The 24,762-nt window shown below is 39.1% G+C and overlaps 1 protein-coding gene across 1 annotated transcript in view; it reads right to left on the bottom strand.

Moving 5' to 3' along the window:
* IQUB (IQ motif and ubiquitin domain containing) overlaps window positions 1-24,762 on the bottom strand; it is a 66,707-nt gene that overhangs the window by 7,715 nt on the left and 34,230 nt on the right. The window contains exons 7-10 of the mRNA XM_056118494.1: window positions 23,099-23,274; window positions 18,368-18,538; window positions 6,592-6,768; window positions 2,275-2,523 (exon numbers count right to left, since the gene is read on the bottom strand). Coding sequence (XP_055974469.1) covers window positions 2,275-2,523; window positions 6,592-6,768; window positions 18,368-18,538; window positions 23,099-23,274 — 773 coding nt within the window. The remainder of the gene's footprint in view (window positions 1-2,274; window positions 2,524-6,591; window positions 6,769-18,367; window positions 18,539-23,098; window positions 23,275-24,762) is intronic.

Here is a 24,762-nt window from a genome sequence, read left to right as displayed (position 1 = left end):
TAAGAGAGCAGAAACTGTATCAACTATGAGGCACTGAAAATAGAAGTGAATCAGACCCAGAAAAGGAGAATCAAATCAAACACCTGGAAATTAAACAACTCACTACTGAACAACCAGTGGCTTAGAGAGAAAATCAAGAGATTTTTGAAATAAATGAGAATAAAGACACAAGCTACCAGAACTTGTGGGACACGGCAAACGCAGTTGTTAAGAGAAAAGTTTATAGCTCTGCAAACATTCATCAGGAATAAAGAAAGCCTGTGTTCTCTCTTCATATTCTTCTCTTTCTTGCCCCTCAAGTCTTTTTAAGAAAACTGTGTTGACTAAAAACTATTTTGCTATTTTAACAGAAATAGAAAAAATAAACATATGATTTAGAGGGCTGGAGTGATAGCACAGCGGGTAGGGCGTTTGCCTTGCGCGTGGCTGACCTGGGTTCAATTCCTCTGCCCCTTTCAGAGAGCCCAGCAAGCTACTGAGAGTATCTCGCTCGCCCACATGCCAAAGACTGGCAAGCTACCCGTGATGTATTCAATATGCCAAAAAGAATAACAAGTCCCACAATTTATTGTGAGACATTACTGGTGCACAAGCAAATCGATGATCAACAGGAGGACAGAACTACAGTGCTACATATGATTTATATTTTTTCTTAGATTTTTAAAAATTTGGTTTAAATCCTGTGTTTGTTGGGTGGGGAACACTCGCTTACTCTTGGCTCTACATTCAGGTATCACATCTGGCTGGGCTTGGGGGACTGGGGATCTGCAAGGCAAGTGCCTTATCCACTATACTATATCTCCGGCACTTTTAAAACTGATAATTCTTGGGGCTGGAGTGATAGTATAGTAGGTAGGGGATTTGCCTTGCACGCAGCCGGCCCAGGTTCGATTCCTAGCATCCCATATGGTCCCCTGAGCACAGCCAGGAGTAATTTCTGAGTGCAGAGCCAGGAGGAACCCCTGTGCATCGCCTGGTGTGACCCAAAAAGCAAAAAAAAAAAAAAACCCAAAACTGATAATTCTTATGAAAAATTCAAGTTCTTTGGTGTCACCTAGTAAGGAAGAAATAAATATCTGAAGGCAACTGAGAACTGGTATTTTCTAGGAAGCGTATCACTGTAGGGTACAGGAGGTGAGGGGAGGAACACTGAGACAATGGCAGAGGGAAGTGGACACTGATGGAGAGTGTTGTCCTGAAATGTTTTATGCATGAATCCTGATCATTATCAATACTGTGAACCATGCTAGCTAAAAAAAAAACTAAATATCTTTGATTTCAGAAATACCTTGCTTTTATATATTTCTTCCATTAACAATGTTCTCTTCTTGACTGATAAACATAATGTCCACACCTTGCAAAATGTGCCAAATCCAGTATCACGGCTGTGATATGTTACCTGCTTGCACTTACATACTCTAACAGCTGCTCGGCTCTGAGAAGCCCTGAGTCTTGCTACTAGAATGTGTGGCCTTTCAATTCTACCCCATTTCTAGCAATGTTTGAAAAGAAGTAATGCAGTCCACTCTTCTGAATAATTCTCAAGTAATTGTGCTAATCAGGATCTTCTAAATATGGGATATATGGTCATTTTTTCCTTCCTTTGTGAGAAAAATAAAGTAAGTAAAACCAAGATATAATAAATATTCATTGCAAATTATAATAAATGCAGTGGCACGAGAGTACACTGTGAAGTTTCTATAAGTAATATATGTGTGATTTTTTGTCACTGTTATCTTTATTTTCTGTTAAAGAATGTAAGAGGCACAACCTTCAGCTTTGACATGAATGGAAGGTTCACCACGTAACAGCTGCCCACATTCAGACTTCATGTCTTGACCACACTCTACATTAAGTCACTTCATCTGGGAATTTTGTTCTGGCCCTCAGATTGCAGTAAGAAATTTGTTTAGTACTTAATAGTGTTCAACAATTCTTCCCCTTATGTATATGCTGAATGCATATGCTATTTTTAATTACAATTCTTTTTGTACTTTATTTTGCCATTGCAAGAACCTTAATTATTGTGTTCTTTCCCCTTATGAGGTTTTTATTCACCAGTACATCCTCAAACTTATTATTACTATAGCTTATTATAAATATTAAGACCATATCTCCATATATAATTCAAGAGCACCGTTTCCCATGCCAAAGCAAAAAAAACTATGCATTTCAAGTGCACTTCATTTCATTCTATCAGTCCAGTTCCTATGAAGACATCCTCTTGACAGAGACAAATTTTATTCCATGACTGACAAGTTTTACAGATCATACCTCCATCAGAAAAGCAATTTTAGAATCATCATCATAACTGACTTCTGAATAGAAGAGCCGTTTAAGTAAACATTTGTACTTTAAAAATGATTCTCGTTGTAGACTCTCATTTTCAAGGTTAATGCATTTACGACACCGATTTATGTGACGTGAGGTGGAAGATATATAAAAGTCTGTGGAAGGCAAATAGAGGTGACAACTGTAGCAAAAATAAATCTTCTTATAAAAGTCCAGTGGATCCTGTGGGACCTAAGTATTGATGTAGGAGGAGGAAGAAAAACAGAAAGATATAAAACCTATCAAAATACTAACCAACAACTAAAGATCAACATTTAAGAATAAGAAAACAAGAAAACAAGTGGGCTAACTTTCAAAGATATATTTTCCCCTTTAGAACCTACTCTGTATAAAATTTAAGTTTCAGGGAATATTTATTACCCTGTGAGAAAATAAAAATGATATTCCTCAACCTTCAGATATATGTGGAAAAATCAACTAGAAAAAATTAGCAGGTAGCAACTAGGTTGTAAAAGGCCCTCTGAGTATTCTGGTAATTATTTTTAAGAATTTAAGTGCCTGATACTATGCCACATTAGCTACTCTTTAAAATATGCAACAGCCAGTTTCTAATATAAATAAAATCCCTCCATGCCAGAGGGGGTGGCCCATGCTATGGGAGGTTCTTAACTACACATTCAAAATAGTGATCTGCTGTGAATACAAGCAAAAATGTGGAGAAAGGTAACACTCAGATACTGCTGGAAGAAATACAAATTTGTATTTTCATGGCATTAGCCATGAAAACAGTATAAAAGTTTCTCAAAATTGAAATGGAAAAACTAATAATAATTTATTCCAGATACGGAAATTTCGCTGAAGAATATGAGAAACTACTTTGAACCTATGTATTTACCACTTAAGTTCACTGCAGCATTATTTATAGCAACTAAATTGTAGAAACACTAAATGCCCATAAACAGAGTTGTAAATAAAGACATGGTGCTTATATATGCAATGGAATACTACTAAGTTATAAAAAAGGATAAAAAGTTGCCATTTGCAGCAACATGAATAAATCATGAAAGGACTGTGTTATGTAAATAAGTTATACAAAATTAAGCAAAATACAGCATGATTATAGTCAAATGTGAACTATAGAATAAAATTAGAACAAACTTTTAGATTCTGAGAACAAAATTAAGGTTATATTACCAAAAAGGAAGGTGGTGGGGAAGGTAAAATTAGTAAACAGGATTAATTGTGCATTTGTGAAGTGTTAATTGTGCATTTGTGAAGTGATATGTTACTAAATGAATAAATTCAGTTTCAGAAAAATCAATGGTCAGTAATAATCTTAATATTGTATACACATATATTGACAAATATACTTAAAATTTACATAATATTATAAGCCAATATTATATCATTAAGAAAAAATTTAAAGATGGTGTTTCAAATTTCTAGTCTTTTTATAATTCAGCAGTCTTACACTTAAGATTTTAATCCATTTTGGGTTGAATTTTGTATGTTGTGTGAGATAAGGGTCTATTTCACTTTTTTTTTAATCTATTAAACCAGTTTTCCCAGTGTTGCTTATTAAGGAGACTATTTTCCTCCCACTGGGTGTTCTTGGTACCTCTGTCAAATATTAGTTGACTAGAGTTATATGGGGTTATTTCTGATGGGTCTATTCTGCGTTATTGACCTATGTGTCTGTTTTTCTACCAATGCCACTCTGTTTTTACTACTATAGTTTTATAAAATTGTTTGAAATTGGAAAGTGTGATGCCTCAGACTTTATTCTTTCTTGAAATTGCCTTGACTACTTGTTTTTAAACATTTTTATGTGGTTTATTTTGTCAGTGATGTGTCAAGAAAATTTTGATAATTTTCAAATTTATATTAAAAGTACAATTAGAATTTTGACAAGTATTTTATTGAAGCTGTAGATCACTTTTGGTAATATGGACATTTTAACTTCAATTACTCCGAAAACATTTATAAATTTTTTATTTTAATATTTTCATTTAAAATTTTAATTATTGTTTAGACAACATGGTTATAATTGTGTTGAAGTTTGTAAGGAAAGGAAAGGAAAGGCCCTCCCGTTGTTCATCGATTTGCTCGAGCGGGCCCAGTAACCACGTCTCCATTGGAGATTTTGTTGTTACTGTGTTTGGCATATCGAATACTTCACAGGGAGCTTGCCAGGCTCTGCCGTGCTGGTGAGATACTCTAGGTAGCTTGCCGGGCTCTCCGAGAGGGGCGGAGGAATCGAACTCGCGTCAGCCATGTTGGCTGCGTGCAAGGCAAACGCCCTACCGCTGTGCTATCGCTCCAGCCTTGCACGCAGCCAACATGGCCGACCCGAATTCGATTCCTCCGCCCCTCTCGGAGAGCCCGGCAAGCTACCGAGAGTATCTCGCCCGCCCAGCAGAGCCTGGCAAGCTCCCCGTGACGTATTCGATATGCCAAACACAGTAACAACAAAGTCTCCAATGGAGACGTTACTGGGCCCACTCGAGCAAATCGATGATCAACGGGAGGGCCTTTACCTTTACCTTACCTTACCATGTGTATCTGTATCTCTGAACTAAGCAAGAAGGAATTGTTTGTTCGTGGTTTAAAGACCTCCCCTTGTGTTGAAGTTTATGGAATTTATTTACAAAGCTATTGTACTCCACCATTACCAAAATGCCTACAATCCTCCACCATTGTCCCTATGTCACCTGCAAAAATTAATGTAAACCAAACATCGAAAGAATGATTGTTACTAAATGAATACATTCAATTTCACAAAAATTAATAAGTCTCCTCTGTTAAAAAAATACTGCTGAAAGAATGAAAAGACAAGAAAATGTCCACAAATCATACATCTTAGAACTTATTTTTTAAAAAATTCTCAAAATTCAGTAATAATGAAAAAGATAAACCAACCCCAAAAGAGGGATATGTAAGAAAACATATTTACTCTTCTGTAATATAATCAAGCTCCTAAATTTCATTCAAAGGAATATGCAAATAAAAAATACTTAGTATGTCAATCTGTGTGGTATTTTAATCTAGATATTTAATCAGATTCTTAAATAAACTATAAGTCTAAAAGTAATCATTTGAACACTGTAAGTCATTAATTACCACCTCAAACTTTTCTGAAAGCATTTTCAAAAGTTTTTCACAGTTAGAAGTCATTGAGTCATCATGACCCTAGCTTTATGGAACAAAATTCCCACAGAGGCCTAGACATCCTGGAGCTGGAGAAGCCAGCTTAATTTCTTTTCATGACATTTTTAAATGAAAATAAATAAATTTTGATCCCTTCACCCAGAACATGCTAGGTTTAAAAGAGGTAGTTTGGCTCAAACACATATTACATTTTAAATTCCATCAGGTTATCTACAGAAATCTGTTCATTAACCATTATAACTTTGTGATAAGTATTATAATAAATGGCAAGCTCCCCGTGACGTATTCGATATGCCAAACACAGTAACAACAAAGTCTCCAATGGAGACGTTACTGGACCCACTCGAGCAAATCGACGAACAACGGGAGGGCCTTTACTTTACTTTTATTATAATAAAGAAACATAACCAGGTATATGAAGAATCAAAGATATGAAGAGTTTAACTTTCTCTGAAGTCTTAGGAAGAAGAGGGTATGAAAACTGAATTTTAGAAAATGAGGAGGAATTGTCTAGATGAAACAGTAAACAGTAGTTCATGAACAGTGAAAGCAACTACACATGCAAAAGCATGAAGATAGAGACCATGAAGCATTCAACAGAGCAAAATATTCAATGTAGTTTGGTTCAGAGATTAGGAAAGAATTCAAAACAGGATATGCATGCACAGAAAATAAGCAAATTAATTCAATGACATAAAAATAGCAATTCAAAAAAGATCTTACCAAAAAATACAATCTTCCACATGGAGCCCAAGTAAAATTCTAAAACAAAATTAATGGGGCTGGAGCGATAACACAGTGAGTAGGACATTTGTCTTGCACGCGACCAACCTGGGTTTGATTCCCAGCATCCTATTTGGTCCCCCGAGCACCACCAGGAGTAATTCCTGTGTGCAGAGCTAGGAGTAACCCCTGTGTTTCGCAGGGTGTGACCCAAAAAGCAAAAAAAAAAAAAAAAAAAAATTAACTACACTTGTAAAATTTGAGAAAGTAAAAGTATTTGAGAAATTTTGAGACTATTTAACATTTTATATTTAAATTTGAAATTAAATTATTTTAAATATTTAACATTTAAATTGAGAAATTTAAGAGTTGAGACGATTTGAGAAAACATGGAGAAAAGCAGAGTACCTTAAGGTGTCTTGCAACTTCAGGATTAAACAAGGGTGTTTTAATGTATTGAATAAAGAGTGTTGCAATTCTTTTTCTGAGTCCTTCAAGGTTACAGTGTTTGACTCCTCGCATCATAAGGTCAACCTCTCTGTCAATCAATTCTAAGATTTCTCGAGTCAGTTTACATTCGTGTTCCTGTAAAACACAAAATATTTGGCACATAATTTTAAAACTCACTGTTTAAAGTTCATTTTTTAAAATTATCACCTACACTGAAATCTAGATTCCAAAATAAGTTTTAAAACACTGAAAAACATACAAATGGATACAACTAATTTGGAAAAAATTTTGACAACACCTAGTGTCAAAACATATAAGACAGTAATTCTACTTTTAAGTACCTTACAGGAATATGTATAAGTCATAGTTCACAAGAGCTTCAAATTTAAAATATTCTCAAGAGCTGAAGCACTGTAGCACTGTCCTCCCATTGTTCATCGATTTGCTCATGTGGGCACCAGTAACATCTCCGTTGTGAGACTTGTTGTTACTGTTTTTGGCGTATCGAATATGCCACGGGGAGCTTGCCAGGCTCTGCCATGCAGGCGGGATACTCTAGGTAGTTTGCTGGGCTCTCCAAGAGGGGTGGAGGAATCAAACCAGGGTCAGCCGCATGCAAGGCAAATACCCTCCCTGCTGTGTTATCACTCCAGCCTCAGCAGAAGTACAGCAGAAAAAATACTTGCATAGAGCAAACCCAGGTTTGATCCCACACACCACATATGATCCACCTAACTCCACCAGGAGTAATTTCTGAGCACAGAGTCAGGAATAAGTCCTAAGCCCTAAGCCCTGCTGTGTGTGACCTTAAAACAAAACAAAATTCTCAAAACATGAGTAATTTACATAAATAAGCGATGGCATTCATACAACAAAAACATTTAGAATATGAAAATGAATGAAATAGAGCTTTATATAATAAAAAGATTAAATATTATAAATTAATGATAAGCAAAGAGAGTAAGACACAAGATAATATACATAGCATCATTCCATTTAAATGGATCCAAAATATAAGCAACATTAAACATTATTCAAGTATGTATATAGAAGCTCTAAATCTAGAAGAAAAGTTAAGTTACTATCAGGACATTCAGTACAGCAATTACTTACAGGGGATAAACTGCAATCACAAACAGAAAAAAGGCATACTGGTAATACTGAAATTATCTTGGGGCTGGAGATATAGCACAGTGGGTAGGGTGTCTGCCTTGCACGCAGCTGACCCGGGTTCGATTCCCAGCATCCCATATGGTCCCCTGAGCACCACTTGAGCGCATGAGCCAGGAGTAACCCCGGTGCATCGCCGGGTGTGACCCAAAAAGCAAAAAATTTAAAAAAAAGAAAAAGAAAAATTATCTTATTGATGAAACAATAGTACAATGGGTAGGGCACTTTCCTTGCATATGGCCAATCTGATTGATCCCTGGCATCCCATATGGTTCCTCAAGCACTGCTAGGAGTAATTCCTGAGTGCAGAGCCAGGAGTAACCCCTGAATATCACTGGGTGTGACCCAAAACCACCCAGGAAAAAAACTTTTGAATGAAGTCAGAAGCAAAATCTGCAAAATAAAATGTTTCTATATTTTTAAGGAATACTCTTTTTTTTGGCTAATACATGACTCTATGCCAGTGGTTTCTAACCCTAGAAATATATTAGAAAGTTATGGGGGAAAATATAAAATTATTTTTACAGTGCTCTCACCAAGAAAAGTATAATTTAACTATTCTGAGATAGGACTTAGGTAATATTCTTACTCATTTTTTTTAACCATTCTTATTTTAAATCATGTTCTCTCATATATTTCTGTCTGTCAGTTTTTTTTAATTTTTTCAAAATATTCTAATATACATTCAGACCAAAGACTCATTGATCTATATCATAATTATAAAAATAAAGTAATACCTATTATTTATTGAGGTTTCCCTATTTGTAAGCACTGAGACATACCGGTATTTTACTGATATTTTGTATTTACATATATGTACTTACAAACACGTGAACACATAAGCACATATATTTATGTCCTAAAAGCAACTAATTTTAAAAATGACAAAATTGACTTCACAAAATTTAAACAACTTTTCTTAGTTTGCCTAATTATAAATGTATATTGTCAGAATTTGAATCACACTTACAGGCTTTAATCTTCCTTATAATGTATGTACACTTAGATTAAACGTATTATCAAAGATATGCATATTTATTTTTATAAGTTGATTCCTTGGCTTTTACTTAACCAGCTAATGGTCATAATTATGTCAGGTAAGAAAATCTCTTCACTGTTCTCTAGCTGTGCTCATTTTTCCTACAACCTTGTCCTTTTACTGCCCTCTAGAGATGCCAAGACTATTTTCTACCTCTAGACATAATTCTTTCCCAGTGCCTATTTCTACCTTCAAAGACTAGTTACTTCATAATTATCTTTGAAAATATACTTTAGAAAAAAAATCAAGAAATGCTTCTGCTCTCAAAATAGGCAGAAATCGGAGGCATCCATGAAAGGTCTCTCAGCAAAAGCCACTTACTAAACTATTCATTGTATCTTAAGAACTTTATGTGTGGTCTTGTTTATCTTCCACAGAGCTCTCTGCAGTTAATAAGTGAAGAACCTACATGAGATATGTAAGAGTGAAACTTGTGTAAGCCTTCGGGGGGATCATATGTCTCACTAATAATCTATTTCTATGTAGCTGACTTTTTTCCGTTGTTATTTATAGTAAATAGGTCATTTTTATTTGAATATATATATATATATACCTATAATCTGGCTATTTGGGTCAATTGATGACCAAGATTTACGATATATAGTTATTCTATCTTTTATTTTTGTGCAAATTTTAAAAGTGCACTTGATCACTTGACCACTTGATCCCCCGTTATTCATCGATTTACTCGAGCGGGTGCCAGTAACGTCTCCATTCATCCCTGTTGCGTGTTAGCTTAGCCCAATACATCTGTTCATTCTAGGAACATGCAGAGCCTCAAACCGATCATTCAGGGTCTTGACAAAGAAGTCTGACCATCTTGTAGGTGGGCGTCCACGCGATCTTTTGATATCCTGTGGAATCCAGTCAGTAATGGCTCTAGTCCAGCAGTTGTCTGTAAACCTCATTACATGTCCAGCCCATCTGATATTTGATGCCTTGGCAAATGAGACAGCGTCCCTGATTCTTGAGCGTTGACGGAGATCAGAACTCCGGATTCTATCTCTCATTTGAGTCAAGCGTGATATTCCAAGCATAGCTCTTTCGATTCCTCTTTGAGAGACCCGAATAGTGTTCTCATCCTGTTTTCGTATGGCCCAGTTTTCGTAGGGTCCTGTTTTCTCTGAGGCATATCTTAATTCAGGAAGAACATTGGAATTGAAGAGATGTGTTTGTAGCTGGAGGTTCTTTGTCCTTTTAGTCCAATGCTTTAGTCCAATGTCCAATGCTCTTGAAGGCATTCCAAGCCGCTCTCTTCCTCCTGCATAACTCAGGTGCCAGGTCATTCATAATGTTGATTTCTCCGCCTAGGTATATATAACTGTTGCATTCGGAGATGGTGGTTTCTTTGAGAGCGAATGGAGCATCAGGAACGAGGCTGTTTCTCATAAACATTGTCTTCTTAAGATTCAGCTGTAGTCCGACCTTTCCATACTCACGGTCGTAATCAGTCAGCATTTGTGCCGCTTGGCTGATGTTTGGTGTTATTAGAACGATGTCATCAGCAAAGCGGAGGTGGTATAGTTGCTGACCATCTATCTTCACTCCCATTTCTTCCCATCCCAGTCGTCGCATGATGTTCTCGAGGGTGGCACTGAAGAGTTTTGGTGAAATGGTATCACCCTGCCGAACCCCTCTCTTGACATGGATGATTACTTCTTTGTAGAATGGTGAGATCCTGGTAGTGAATCCGTAATAGAGCTCACAGAGGATCCTGATGTATTGAGTTTGTACACCCTGATTGGCTAGGGCTTCTGTGACCACTTCCATCTCAACAGAATCAAAGGCCTTCTTTAAATCAATGAACGTTAGACAGAGAGGCATCTTGAACTCCCGAGAAACCTCAATGAGCTTAGTAATCATGTGGATATGGTCGATGGTACTGAATCCTTTTCAGAACCCGGCTTGTTCACATGGTTGTCCTTCATCTAGTGTTCTGCTAATCCTATTCAGGATGACTCGAGTGAACAGTTTGTAGATGACAGACAATAGGCAGATTGGGCGATAGTTGACAATGTTGTGGATGTCTCTCTTCTTGTATAGTAGTATAGTGATACAGTCTTGCTGGTTTTCAATTGGGATGGAACCTTGCATTCAGACAGGTAGCATGTGAAGAGCCGAGCCAGTGTATTGATGAGTACTGATGGTAAGTTCTTCAGGTGTTCAGGTCTGATCTTGTCTGGGCCAGGTGCTCTTTGATTCTTTACCGACGAGATGGTGTGTTGGATTTCGGAAGGGAAAACATTGGGAATGATATATCCATCATGCAGAATGTGGTATGTGGGCAAGTGGATGTGACTATTAAAGAGATCTGAGTAGAAGTCATGAATAATTCTCTCCATTGCCCTTCTGGAAGATGTGATAGATCCATCAGGGTGTCGGAGGGCAGTCATCTTGATCTTGTAGTTGGTGAAGGACAGGCGGGCATTACGAATGCTTTTCCTAGCTGCTGCCGCATCTACCAGCACCGCTGTTCTCCTGTCTTTGAGGTCATCCTTGATGGCTTCTCTGCATTGTTTTGCCAGCTCAGACGTTCACTTGTGGTTGCCTGAGGTATGTGCCAAGCCACATTTGCAAATAAGTTCAAGAGTGTTCGAAGAAAGGTGGTATTTTGTGGTTATCTCTCTCTCTTGGCATTCCTCGCACAATCATGGAGGTGCTGAATCATTCGATCGTATTCCTCATCAATGTTGTCAATGACAGCATCTTCCCATGTTGCCACAACAGAGTCAAAGAGCTCCCAGTTGGTGGTCATTCTGGGAGTTCTCATCTTAAACTTTGCATTCTTTTCTCCGCGTTCTGTGAGGTAGAATTTTGCATGAAGGAGATGGTGGTCTGATCCTGCTTGGAATTTTGGGACAACAGCAACATCGGTTAGGCAAAACCACCGATTGAATATGATGTGGTCTATTTGATTGTGGAACCATCCTCCGGGAGACTCCCATGTCCAACGTTTAGATTCAGCCTTTTGGAACTGTGAGTTACCATAGAAGGTCTTGGTTGACATGATGAACTCAGACAGTCTTTCACCCTGTTCTTTCCATTCTAGGCCATCGGTCCCGATGTGGAGTTCATCGGCTGATCTTCTTGGTCCTATCTTGGCATTAAAATCACCGACAATGATCTTGTAGAAGGTGTGATCTTCTTTATAGAACTTCTCCAGCTCCATGTAGAACTTCTCAATTTCTCTTTCACCATAATTGGATGTTGATGCATAGACAACAAAGATAGAAACTGCCGGCAGTGAGTCACATCTATTCAAGTGTAATCATCCTATTCGGGTTGTTAGGCATTCGAATGAATTAATGCTCATGGCTAAGTTCATGTTGACAAGGATACCAACACCACCGACGCCTCTTTTGTCACGTGTTCCCAAGAACAGTTCTTCTCCAGTGTCGAAAACGGCATGATGTGATTGATGTCTTCTCATTTCAATCAGACCAATGATGTCGTACCTGATCTTTCTCGCTTGTACCATTAGGTCCTCGATGGATGCATCAGATGCCAGCATATGTGCATTGAAAGTACAGACAATCATTTTTGTTTTTCTTAGTTTTGGCAGCTTATTTCTGCCTTGGGATTTTATCAGCCTCTCCTTCCACATCCTTCTCGACTCTGCCATATTCAGGGTCAGGGGAATGAGATCCATTTTTTTTTTACTGGATTTGGCATATCGAATAGACCAGGCTCTGCTGTGTGGGTGGGATATTTAAGGTGCCCTGAAAAATTTAAAAAATGTAAATAAAAAGTCATGCAGCCGCATTTGCAGCCACACACTCCCAGGATCTTGGTGTGATAATCTCTGGATCCTGGCCATTGTTGGGGTTACACAGTAGTTGGTGGGTGTAACTGTCTAGCTACTGGCAAGTCCAGTCCCAAACCGTGCAGGCTTGGAGATTTCAGCCCCGGGTCCCACACACCTGGGTTCCTCTGTCAGTTCTTTTATGCACGAGGCTCATCCAAGTGTGTGGAGAGTGGTCCCAGCATGACCTTGGCTGAGGCCTGGAGGTCTTCAGCTGTTGGGCCCTGGTGAAGACAGGCACAGGGTAGGAGACTCTGCCTTGTTCTCTCCTGGGAGCTTGGTGTGATAATCTCTGGATCCTGGTCGTTGTTGGGGTTACACGTTGTTGTTATTTTACATTTTAAAATAAGTAAAAAATTACTTATTTTAAAAGTTAATGCAGAAAATTCATAAACAATGTATCATTATGCCATAAAATTAAGATATTATCTGTCTTTTTAAACTTATGAGTACTCAACATCATTTTTAAAAGTCAAATATTAAATAAAATAAAATAAAGGAAAAAAAAGTCAAATATTGTGGCTGGACAATAGCACAGCAGGTAGGGTGCCTTGCATGCAACCAACCCGGGTTCGATTCCCAGCGTCCCATATGGTCCCCTGAGCACCGCCAGGGGTAATTTCTGAGCGCAGAGCCAGGAGGAACCCCTGGTACATTGCCGGGTGTGACCCAAAAGGCAAAAAAATAAAGTAAATAAATATAAAAAGTCAAATATTTCTAATTGAATTGCCAGCTTATTTGGCAGTGACAATATGTATTTCAATTTGAGCTGTAAAACACAAAAACTATCCCAATGATCCTCTTGATACTTGGATTTTCTAAATCATTAGAAATTAAAAACAATATCCATTGTAATGAATGCTGTCATATGCTTGATCAGTTGATCACTTGACATCCCATTACTCACTGACTTGCTCGAGCGGGCACTAGTAATGTCTCCATTTGTCCCTGTCTCGTACAAGTGTCGCCCAATGGCATCTGCTTGCTCCAGAAACACGAAAAGCCTCAAACTGCTCATTCAGGGTCTTGACAAAGAAATCTGACCATCTTGTAGATGTGCCCAGAGCCTTGGTTCTTCGTCCTCATAGCTATTTCTTCAACGCTACAAGCCATTCCAAGCAAAGGCATTCCTAGCCACTCTCTTCCTCCTGTACAACTCAGATACCAGGTCATTCGTCATATTGACTTCTTGACCTAGGTACACACAACTACTGCATTCACAGATGTTCGTTCCATTAAGAGCGAATGGAACATCAGGAATGAGACTATTTCTCATAAACACTGTCTTTATGAGATTCAGCTGTAGTCCGACTTTTCCACACTCACGGTTGAAGTCAGCCAGCATTTGTGCTGCTTGGATAATGTTTGATGTTATTAGAATGATGTCATCAGCTAAGCCGACTGTCTATCTTCACTCCCATTCCTTCCCATTCTAGTCACCGCATGATGTTCTCGAGGGTGGCACTGAACTGTAGAGTAGTACAGTCCTGCTGGTTTTCCACTGGGATGGAACCTTGCATTTAGACAGGTAGTGTGAGAAGAGCCGAGCCAGTGTATTGATGAGTACTGATGGCAGGTTCTTCAGGTGTTCAGGTCTGACCTTGTCTGGGCAGGGTGCTATTCGCTTCATTACCAATAAAATGGCATGTTGGATTTTGGAAGAAAGAATGTTGGGAACAACATATCCATCCTGTGGATTTTGGTATGTGGGCAGGTGGACATGGCTATCAAAGAGATCTGAGTAGAAGTCATGGATAATCCTCTCCATTGCCCTTCTGGAAGATGTGATAGATCCATTAGGACGTCGGAGGGCAGTCATCTTGGTCTTGTAATTGGCGAAGGACAGGCGGGCATTGCGAATGCTTTTCCCAGTTTCTGTCGCATCTGCCAGCACTGCTGCTCTTCACTCTTTGAGGTCTTCCTTGATCACATCTCTGCACTGCTTTGTGAGCTCCAATGTTCACTTGTGGTTGCCTGAGGCTTGTGCCAAGTCACATTGGCAAATGAGCTCGAGAGTTTTCAAAGACAGGAGTCTTTTTATGGCTCTCTCTCTCTTGGTGTTCCTCGCACAATCATGGAGGTGCTGAACCAGTTGATTGTATTCTTCGTTGATGTCGTCAATGGCAGCATCTTCCCATGTTGCCACAATAGTGCCAAAGAGCTCCCAGTTGGTGGTCGTTCTGGGAGTTCTCTTCTTAAGCTTTGCAGCCCTTTCTCCCTTCTTTGTGAAGTAGAATTTTGCAGGAAGGAGTCAGTGGTCTGATCCCGTTTGGAATTTTGGGACAACAGTGACATCAGTCAGGCAAAACTATTGATTGAATATGATGTGGTCAATTTTGTTGTGGAACCGTCCACCCGGAGATTCCCATGTCCAATGTTTAGATTCGGCCTTCTGGAACTGTGAGTTACCATGGATGGTCTTGGTCTTGACTGCCCTCCGACGTCCTAATGGATCTATCACATCTTCCAGAAGGGCAATGATGAACTCAGATAGTCTCTCACCCTGTTTGTTCCATTATAGACCATGGGTCCCAATGTGGAGTTCTTTGGCTTATCTTCTCGGTCCTATCTTGGCATTAAAATCACTGACAATGATCTTGTAGAAGGTGTGGTCTTCTTTATAGAACTTCTCCAGCTCCATGTAGAACTTCTCAATTTCTTCTTCATAATAATTGGATTTTGGTTTGTAGACAACAAAGATAGAAACTGCCGGCAGTGAGCCACATCTATTCAAGCATAATCATCCTATTCGGGTTGTTAGGCATTCGAATGAATCAATGCTCATGGCCAAATTCATGTTGACAAGGACACCGACACCACGGACACCTCTTTGGTCGCATGTTCCGAGGAACAGTGCTCCAGTGTCGAAAACGGCATGATGTTATTGATGCCTTCTCATCTCTGTCAAACCAATGATGTTGACCTTTTGCGCTTGCACCATCAGGTCCTCGATGGATGCATCCTATGCCAGCATATATGCGTTGAAAGTACAAATAGTCATTTTTGTCCTTCTTTGTTTTGGCAGCCTAGTTCAGCCTTGAGATTTTATCAGCCTCTCCTTCCTCACCCTTCTTAACGATTCCGTGTTGGTGGCTCTTTCAGGGTCAGCGAAATGAGATTCATTGTATTTACTGGTTTTGGCATATCGAATATGCCACAGATAGCTTGCCAGGCTCTGCCTTGTGAGCGGGATACTCTTGGTAGCTTGCCAGGCTTCGAGAGGGATAGAGGCTTTTAGGGCAGCTCCTAATTGCCCCTGCATGTGCTCCCATGGTTCAAACCACATTTGAACCCCATCAAATATGGTGCGGTAATCTTGGAAGATGGATATTAAGTGTCTTATGATGTCAGGAAAGTGGCATTGAGCGTGGCAGAGGCTGGGTAGTGGAGGTAGTGGAGGTAGCTGTCATATGTTATGCATACTAATTGCAGCTCAAAACTAAACATTCAGTCTCCAAGATGTTGATAGGATTGGCAGCAGGCAACACTTAGCAGAGCTTTTCTCTTAATTATACTTAGATGAAACCATCTTTGCTAAAAGTAGCGGTCATTTCCTTCATCCACATACATGCCCTCTTCCCTGGAACATCTGACTAATCAATTTTTGGATTAAAATATTCAGACGACCCCTAGGAGTAAGAGTACTGGTCACAAAAAGTAAATGGAATCCTTGCCCACATCCAATTCACAATTGTTTCATGGGTTCACACACCACCCTGCATTAATTTCTTAGACTTTGAATACATATATTATTGGGGTAGAGTACTTGAAAATTGGGACAGGCCTTCTACCCTTCATTTCTTGAGTTGTGGGATGAGAGAAAATATGATACTGAAGGATTAAGTGGAAGTTCCTAAAACTGTCCTATTTTAAGGAACCAAAGTGTTGAAAGGCTCACTGTTGGAGGAAATTTAACTTTTGATCCTACAACTCTAGACTCTTCAAGTTTAGAGGTCCTAATACTTTGAAAGAAAATGCATACAGTAGAGGAAATACTGAGAGTCCTATTAAACTTTAAGCTATGTATAATCCCTGGGATCCTGAGGGTAAATAGACCAAGGGAAATATCACTTGTTTATAAAACTAGGTGAGTAGCCTTGGTCTTTGAAAGGCAGCAGTACTGTTCTTATCCAATGGAAATAGGAAGAATAAATCTGGCAACCGGGTAATGGGAATTTCTTTGATATAGTCTTGCCAAATTTTAAGTGGAGGAATGTTTTTTAATTTCTTCCTTAGTGGTCTTCAAACTTTCCTATTTGGGTACTTTTGTTCGGTTTTGGGGCGACACCTATCTGGGCTCAGGACTTAGTTCTCTGGACTCTGAACTCATGGATCACTCCTGCCAGAGATCAGGAGATGATGAGATGTTAGGGTAAACTGCATGCAAGACAAGTACTCTACCTGCCATACTATCCCTTCAGCCCCTATTTATTCTATTTTTTGCAGTTTTATACAAATAAAAAGATTGAAAATCAATGGTTCAGACCTCTCAAAATATGGGCCATCCCTCAAAAAAGGAAATAAGTATCTGCTGTGGCCTTAAAGTCAAGGGCTGTCGTTATCTCTTCAATCTTGCCATTTTAAATTTCCCCAGGAAAAAACATGGCAATACAAATTCAGTAGAACTGTTCCCCACATTTATAACATGGTGCCAGTAGGTACATGCCGAGTAAAACACTGCATCTAGATCTGACATACTCTTCTCTTTCGTGTGATTGCTGACTAACACTCTCAACTGAAAATGCCCAAGAATTGGTGAAGGTGGATGCTTCAACCCAAATCACTCTTCCCCTTGCCTCAATTCAGGAAAACCCAGAAAGAACCTCCTAGTCTTACTTTTCTGAGATATTAGTGGAAATTATTGGTAAGACACCACCAAAACTTATTTCCTTCATGAGTCCACTATCTTGCTTTTCTGTTCTCTCACAGGAAGTACTCCACCAGCACTCTCCAATTAATTTCCCACATGCAAATCCCACTCAGAGTCTGTTTCTGGGAATTTGACCTGAGACACCACCTCATTCTCATTAAAAAAATTAAAATAAATTCAATAATTGATAAAATATTGGACTGGAGCAATAGCACAGTGGTAGGGCATTTGCCTTCAGCACAGCCAGCCTGGTCGAGCTGGGTTCGATTCCTCTGCCCCTCTCGGAGAGCCCGGCAAACTACCGAGAGTATCTCGCCCGCACGGCAAAGCCTGGCAAGCTACCCGTGATGCATTCGATATGCCAAACACAGTAACAAGTCTCAAAATGGAGACGTTACTGGGCCTGCTCGAGCAAAATCGATGAACAACGGGAGGACAGGATAAAATATTATTATAATATATTCATACTGATGTAAATCTGTTGAAAATAAAATTTTCGTTGAAAATTTTCAAAATATACTAGCAATGACTGTAGTCTTAAACTGAACTGAGTATTAATCCCATACTAATCCCATATTGTAGTCATTATATAGAGATGGATATATTTACAAACTGAATATTCATTGTGCTACATTTATCACATATCATGATATACAGACTAGAAACTTTTAAGTGAATGTTAATGAATAAACTATATCCTTTCACAGTTATACTCAAACCATTTATTGATTAAATAAAATTTACATGTATATAAAATTAAATTATGCTATAGCTTATAAATATTGAACATATTATTTATTTAGTTCTTGTCATTGATAATGATATCTCCAAGCTGAAAAAAATGTTGACGTACCTTCACAGTATGCTTAAGTGTTAAGAGAACATCCAGCCTCTCATCTTGAGACAAATTTTTCAGTATAATGGAATTATAGATGCTGTGCAGCTCTTTGGTTCTGATGGTGAATTGTGTATCTATCTCAACTATTTTTCCATCAGCTGCTCTTTGTGTCTTTGGAGCTTCACACTTAAAAATAGTAATTTTATAAATATCAGCTAAAATAATTTTGTACTAAAACTTAACTTTAAAATCATGCTCTAAAATAAAACTATCAATAAAACTTGAGAAAATATTGAATTATCTTTGGAATGTGAGGAAATAGAACATATTAGGAAAAAATGAAAGTTGTTTATTCTGTACAAAGTGCCAACAGGATTCGCTATTGATTTATGCTAACTAGTATACTAAATGGCATGATGAATATGTGGAATAACTCTTTTCTCTAGTGAAAAAAAATACACGTGTTATTTAGATTTTTAAAAATCTGCTTCAGACTTTCCAGCTGATGCTCCTCCATTCCAGGTGAGCCTACCTCCAACTGACAAGTGACATCACTGGGACCAATCCAGATTGAGAAGTAGATCCCCTTCCTTCTAGTTAGTTCCCAGCAGCCTACACACACACACACACACACACACACACACACACACACACACACATATATATAGCACACAAGGTTCAACCTGTAACAGCATATTAGTTAATCTCTTACACAAAGGCTTAATGGCTTTAGGCTGAGATATAACAATCTTAACACACTTTCTTCTAAGGAAACTTTGATCATTTTTAGCAGATTATTCATAATAAATAATACAAAATAAATTATTCAGGGTCTGCTATTGGGTAGGCTTTTTAGGTGATGGTGAGGAAAATTCAAAATATTAGTGGTGGGAAGGTGTACTGGTGGGATTGGTGTTGAAATAGTGAATGTAATAAATGATTGTGAATAGCTTTTAAAAAAATAAAATTTAAATTGAAAAAGAAAAAAAAATTCAGGGGGTATGGTGCCGCCAGTAGGTCAATCTGTACCTGTGTGGTGAGTGCATCAACAGCCTGATGGTGCCTTCAGACTTCCAGATACACAAATTGCTGCTGTGCCTTTGGCCAGACCCCAAAAACTTGGGGCAAAGTTAGCCAAGAAAATAAACGGCCAAAAGTTAGGTATGTGGGAGACACACCCACAAACCACCTCCTGCCCAGCTATATAACTGGAGGCATGGCCTCTCTGGTTCCTGATTAAACTGCTTAACAGCCATGATCCCAGAGACTCAGAAACAAATCTTGAAACCCAACAACTTTAGGCAGAAATACATCCAGTCCCTGCAGTAAGTTACAGGTGCTGGGCCACCCCAAGTGGGAATAGGTTTTGTGCTCTGACCTATTCCTCCTGGCGGCCTGGTGGCTGCCATCCTCCAGAGGCCACTGGACAGTCAGGTTTGGGTCCACAGTGACGAGACATGTGGGGCCTCACAGGATGGGGATGGAGTCGGCCCTTTCCTCCTTGTCCCAACAAGACCCCGAGTTGCCGCCCATGAACAGCCTCTCTGACTCCTGATCAAGCTGCTTAACGGCCATGATCCCAGAGACTCAGAAACAAATCTTGAAACCCAGCGGCTTTTGGCAGAAACGCATCCAGACCCTGCAGTACGTTACTGTCACTGGGCCACCCCAGGGGGAAAAGGGTGCTGTCCCTCTGTCCCTCCGCCTGCTTCCCCTTGGTGGCTCGGTGGCCCCCATCCGCCAGAGGCCACTGGACAGTCAGGTTTGGGCCCGCAGTGACAAGACACGAGGGGCCTCAGAGGATGGGGGTGGAGACGGCCCTTTTCTTCCCACCTCAACGAGACCCCGAGTTGCCACCCATGAACAACCTCTCTGGCTCCTGATCAAGCTGCTTAACGCCCATGATCCAAGAGACTCAGGAACAAATATCGGAACCCAGCAGGTTTTGGCAGAAATCCCTCCAGATTTAATTGTTAAAATTTCTGAATTTCAAAATTGCGCAGCCACTACTGCAGCCATGCGACATCATATGTTATTCATAACCAGCAATAGAAAACAAATTATCTAATGTTGCCTTTTCAGCAGATCTGAGTGTTGGGGTAAAATCCCAAATAATAATGGTGGGTCTGGTGTCAAAATATTGAATGTAATCAAAGTAGAGAGAGAGTAATGTGGAAATCATCTGCCCCGCAGGTAGGGGGAGGGTGTGGGATGGGGGTATACTGGAGTTTTGGGTGGTGGAGAATGGGCACTGGTGAAGGTACGGGTGTTTCTTTGTATGACCGAGACTTAAACCTGAAAGCTTTGTAACTGCTCTCACAGTGATTCAATAAATAAAATTATAAAAAATGAAAAAAAGTAAGGTGGAGTTCATGCTCAATTCAATTAGCTAGTGGCTGAATAAATAGCAGTATTCCTACATAAAAAGTTTTTAAAAATTCTTCATAAAAGTCATTTGCACTCCTATTCTTTGCAACACTTCTCACACACATTAGCCAAAATCTGGACACAATACAACTGTTAAAGAATACATGACTGGATAATAAAACTATGGCATATATATGCATTGGAATACTATTCAGCTTCAATAAAATATGGAATAATGTAATTGGATGCCTTGGGGATGGATCTAGAGAGTATCATGCTGAGTGAAGTTAGTCAGAAGAAAAGAGACATAAATAGAATAATCCCTCTCACATCTGGGAATAACAAATGCTCAAAGGCAACATAAATTGAGAACTTATTTTGAGTGGGAATCTTACCATGGGATTAGGGGAGGGGTATGAATGAGGAAAAGGATGGAGGGGAATACTAGGACAAGGGTGGAGGACGCAGACACTCTGATGGAGGTGTGATGCTTGGACGTTTTATGCATGAAACTCTGACATTCACAGTATTGTAAATCATAACACTTAAGCTAAAAAAAAAAACTTCTTAGAAAATAATATAGATGGCCAATAAGTATCTGAAAAATATTTTCTTGATCACTTATCATCAGGGAAATGCAAATCACTTGATCACTTATCAGCAGGGAAATGCAAATCAAAACAATTTTGTGGAATTTCCGGATTTTAGAAAGTGGGTTTCAACCATTACATAAATGATTTTTTTTCAAATTATGCCATGGTGATTACAATTTCATAGTGAAATACAATATCCATGCTCAATACATGTAATTTTAAAAAGACTATCAGTTCTGAGCCAGAATGGGATGAAGATATGCTATGCAGGTAGGAGGCCAAGTTTGATCCTGGCATTGCATGATATCAAGGACCTTTGAGAGCAACACCTGCCAGAGGTAGCTCTGAAGCATCTTTAAGTATAGCCACGCACACACACACACACACACACACACACACACACACACACACAAAACCACACAAAGAAAGCTATCAAATTGTATTCTGAAATTTAGTCTCACTTTAAAAACAAAAAAGTGATTAAATAATTTTGTTTTCTAACCATAACTAAATAACTCTAATACCATACTGTATCAAAAGAAGTTTAAAGTTTTTACTAGTCAGTATTTTGAAAGACCAGGTTAATTAGGTTTTTATTAAACTGGTCTCAAGTGTAGTTCTGCTTTGTGACTGTGTTCTTCTTACACAGCCAACACTTCCCTCAAAATTGAGATAAAGCACACTCCTATCAGTTAAAATCTCTACTTCCTCTGAATCTTAATCTAGGGTTTTATTAGACTAACTGACTTAGCAGCATGGGTTTAAGAACACCAATTATATAGCATACATCACCCACAAAAAGTTTTTCCCTTGACTTCTACAAAGTTTCAGAGAAGCTAACTTTCCTATTCTATAAATTTTCTGGTTTTGCACATCTATCAACACTACAGTGAATTAATCTGGATATTAACAAAATGCTTTTTAAAATTTTGAGGTGAATGATGAAATCAAAAGTGAAATAAGAAATTATCTAGAGACCAATAAAAATAAAGAGATAAGCTACAAAGTCAGAGACTTTGACTTTTTGACTTTTCCCTGACTTTTTTCCAAGGACTGTAATACAGCAGGGACTGGAGCGATAGCACAGCGGTAGGGCGTTTGCCTTGTGCGCAGCCAGCCCGCCCGAGCCAGGTTCGATTCCTTCACCCCTCTCAGAGAGCCTGGCAAGCTAGGCAAGCTATCGAGAGTATCTCGCCTGCACAGCAAAGCCTGGCAAGCTACCCATGACGTATTCGATATGCCAAACACAGTAACAACAAGTCTCAAAATGTCGTCCCTCCATCTGCCCCCTAAACATCCTGGTGGCTGCCAACTTCCAGAACCTAGAGAGAAGTGCAGGTACGCGATTTCAGTGACAGGGATAGGGGATGGGCCAGTCCTTCTCATCCCCCATCCCCAAAGGACCCTAGATATCACACCCACAAACTGCCTCAGACTGTTATTTCAGCTTCTTAACATCCATGATTTAGAGACACACAAAAGAATCTTCGAGCCCAGCAGCTCACTACAGAGATTTTAGAATTACAGGAGCGACATCTTATGCTATTCATAACAAGCAATACAAAAGAGAGTATGGGGGAGATTGTCTGCCATAGAAGCAGTGGGAGGGGTGGGAAGGGGGAACACTGGGGGCATTGGTGGTGGAAGATGTACACTGGTGGAGGGATGGAAGTTCGATCATTGTATCACTGAAACTCAAACAAAAAAGCTCTGTAACTGTATCTTACAGTGATTTAATAAAAATTTTAAAAATTCAATGTACTTAAATAATTTTTACTTTACTAACCTTATTTAGAAAATCTTGTAGTGCTATTTCCTCTCTCTTCATCACAGCAATGCGTCTATGCCTTTCAATGGAAGCAATTATCTGGGTCTCTTTTTCCAGAAGTTCACACAAAGCAGTTTTTCTTTCAGCTCCAGTTAAAGATTGGTTAATGCATGAAATTTCTTCTTCCCGCCAGGCTGAAGAAATGAGATTACTGAGTTTTTAAAATTCCACATCTTTACAGAGCATTTTTTACCATCGCATCCTGAAAAGTAGTATTTTACTTGTGTGTCAATTTAAATAAAATTACCATAAATAAAATCATTCATATCATAAACAGCATATTAAAATACAGAAAAAAATGGAAGTTGAGAGATAATGGAAGTAATTAAAGAGTCAAATACAACTCAAAAGAAATAAGTACAGAAACTGTCAAATTATACCTCCAAGTAGGTGGTATATTTAATACTGCCCATATTAAAACATAATTACTTGGATGCTGAAGATATATTACAGCAGGTAAGGCACTTGTCTTGCATACAGCTAACCTAGATTTTATACCCAGCACCCCATCTGGGAGCACCATCAGCACCCTGAGCACCACCAACAGTGCAAATCTAAGAGTAAGCTCTGAGCACTGCCAGGTATGGCCCCAAACATCCAATGCCGTGATGCTTCGGGATCACTTTAAGGAATCTGTCTCTGCTTTGGCTCTTGCCATTTTGATTACAATATATCTTGGGGGTTTGGTTGGTTTTGCTTCAGCACTATTTGGGTCTCTTGAATTGGTGCATGAACCTCTTCAAATTGGGAAAGGGTTCAGCTGTTGCTCCAAAGCCATTCTTCTCCTTTACCTCTTTACCCTCCTTCTTCAATTTCTACTATTCTGAGGTTTTTCTCCTGTTTTGTCAACTACATCTCTTAAATTCTTATTTTGTCTCAATCAAATTTCTTCTACCTCTTCTTCATTAATGGCTTTTTGTACTATGTCTTAAAAGTCACTGATTCAGCTTTACTTGCTACATTTCACTTGGATTCGTTAATTCCTTCAACTTGAATGAATTATTTCATTTTATTACATGAGACTTTTCAAGTTTATTGATTTTCTGTTCAACTGTTTTTAAGATAATTAAATATCCAGAGGATTATTATTCTAAATTCTTCAGTCAGTTAAAAGAGATCTGATGTGGTTGATGATTTTTCTGAGATTTTGTCACCATCTGTTGATGAATTCCTTCTATTTTCTTTTGTTCCTGATGCTATGTCATCTGTGTGGCAGAGCTCCAGCAACTCACTGCTCCAGAATCTGGGGCTGTCTTTCTTCAGGACCATTTTTCTCCAAGTCCAAGGAGTTTAGTTTCCTACCAAGGTCAGGAGAAGGGTGGCTACCCATGCAGTATATCTGCACCAGGGTCAGGGTGTAGATCCAGTACTTGTTTCTCCAGAGGCATGCCCTTCCTACAACTGATCTTCCTTTATATTCCAACATGGTTCCAGAAAAACTGAAAGGGCAGGGACAAAGAGGATGTGGGCTTTATCGTTGTTCCTGGCTAGTGGTGTAGTAGCCCAAAGGGTCACTTCTGGGTTCCCTGCAGTGGCAGCAGTGTGAGGCGGGTTCAACCAGCACTCCTGCCATTCCATGGGGCTAGACTTGGGGGTACCTGTAGCAGCAGCAGTCAAGTTAC

Source organism: Sorex fumeus, unplaced genomic scaffold (assembly GCF_029834395.1).
Source record: "Sorex fumeus unplaced genomic scaffold, SorFum_2.1 ptg000037l, whole genome shotgun sequence".
NCBI classification, from domain to species: Eukaryota; Metazoa; Chordata; class Mammalia; order Eulipotyphla; family Soricidae; genus Sorex; species Sorex fumeus.
This window is presented reverse-complemented; position numbering and strand designations above follow the sequence as displayed.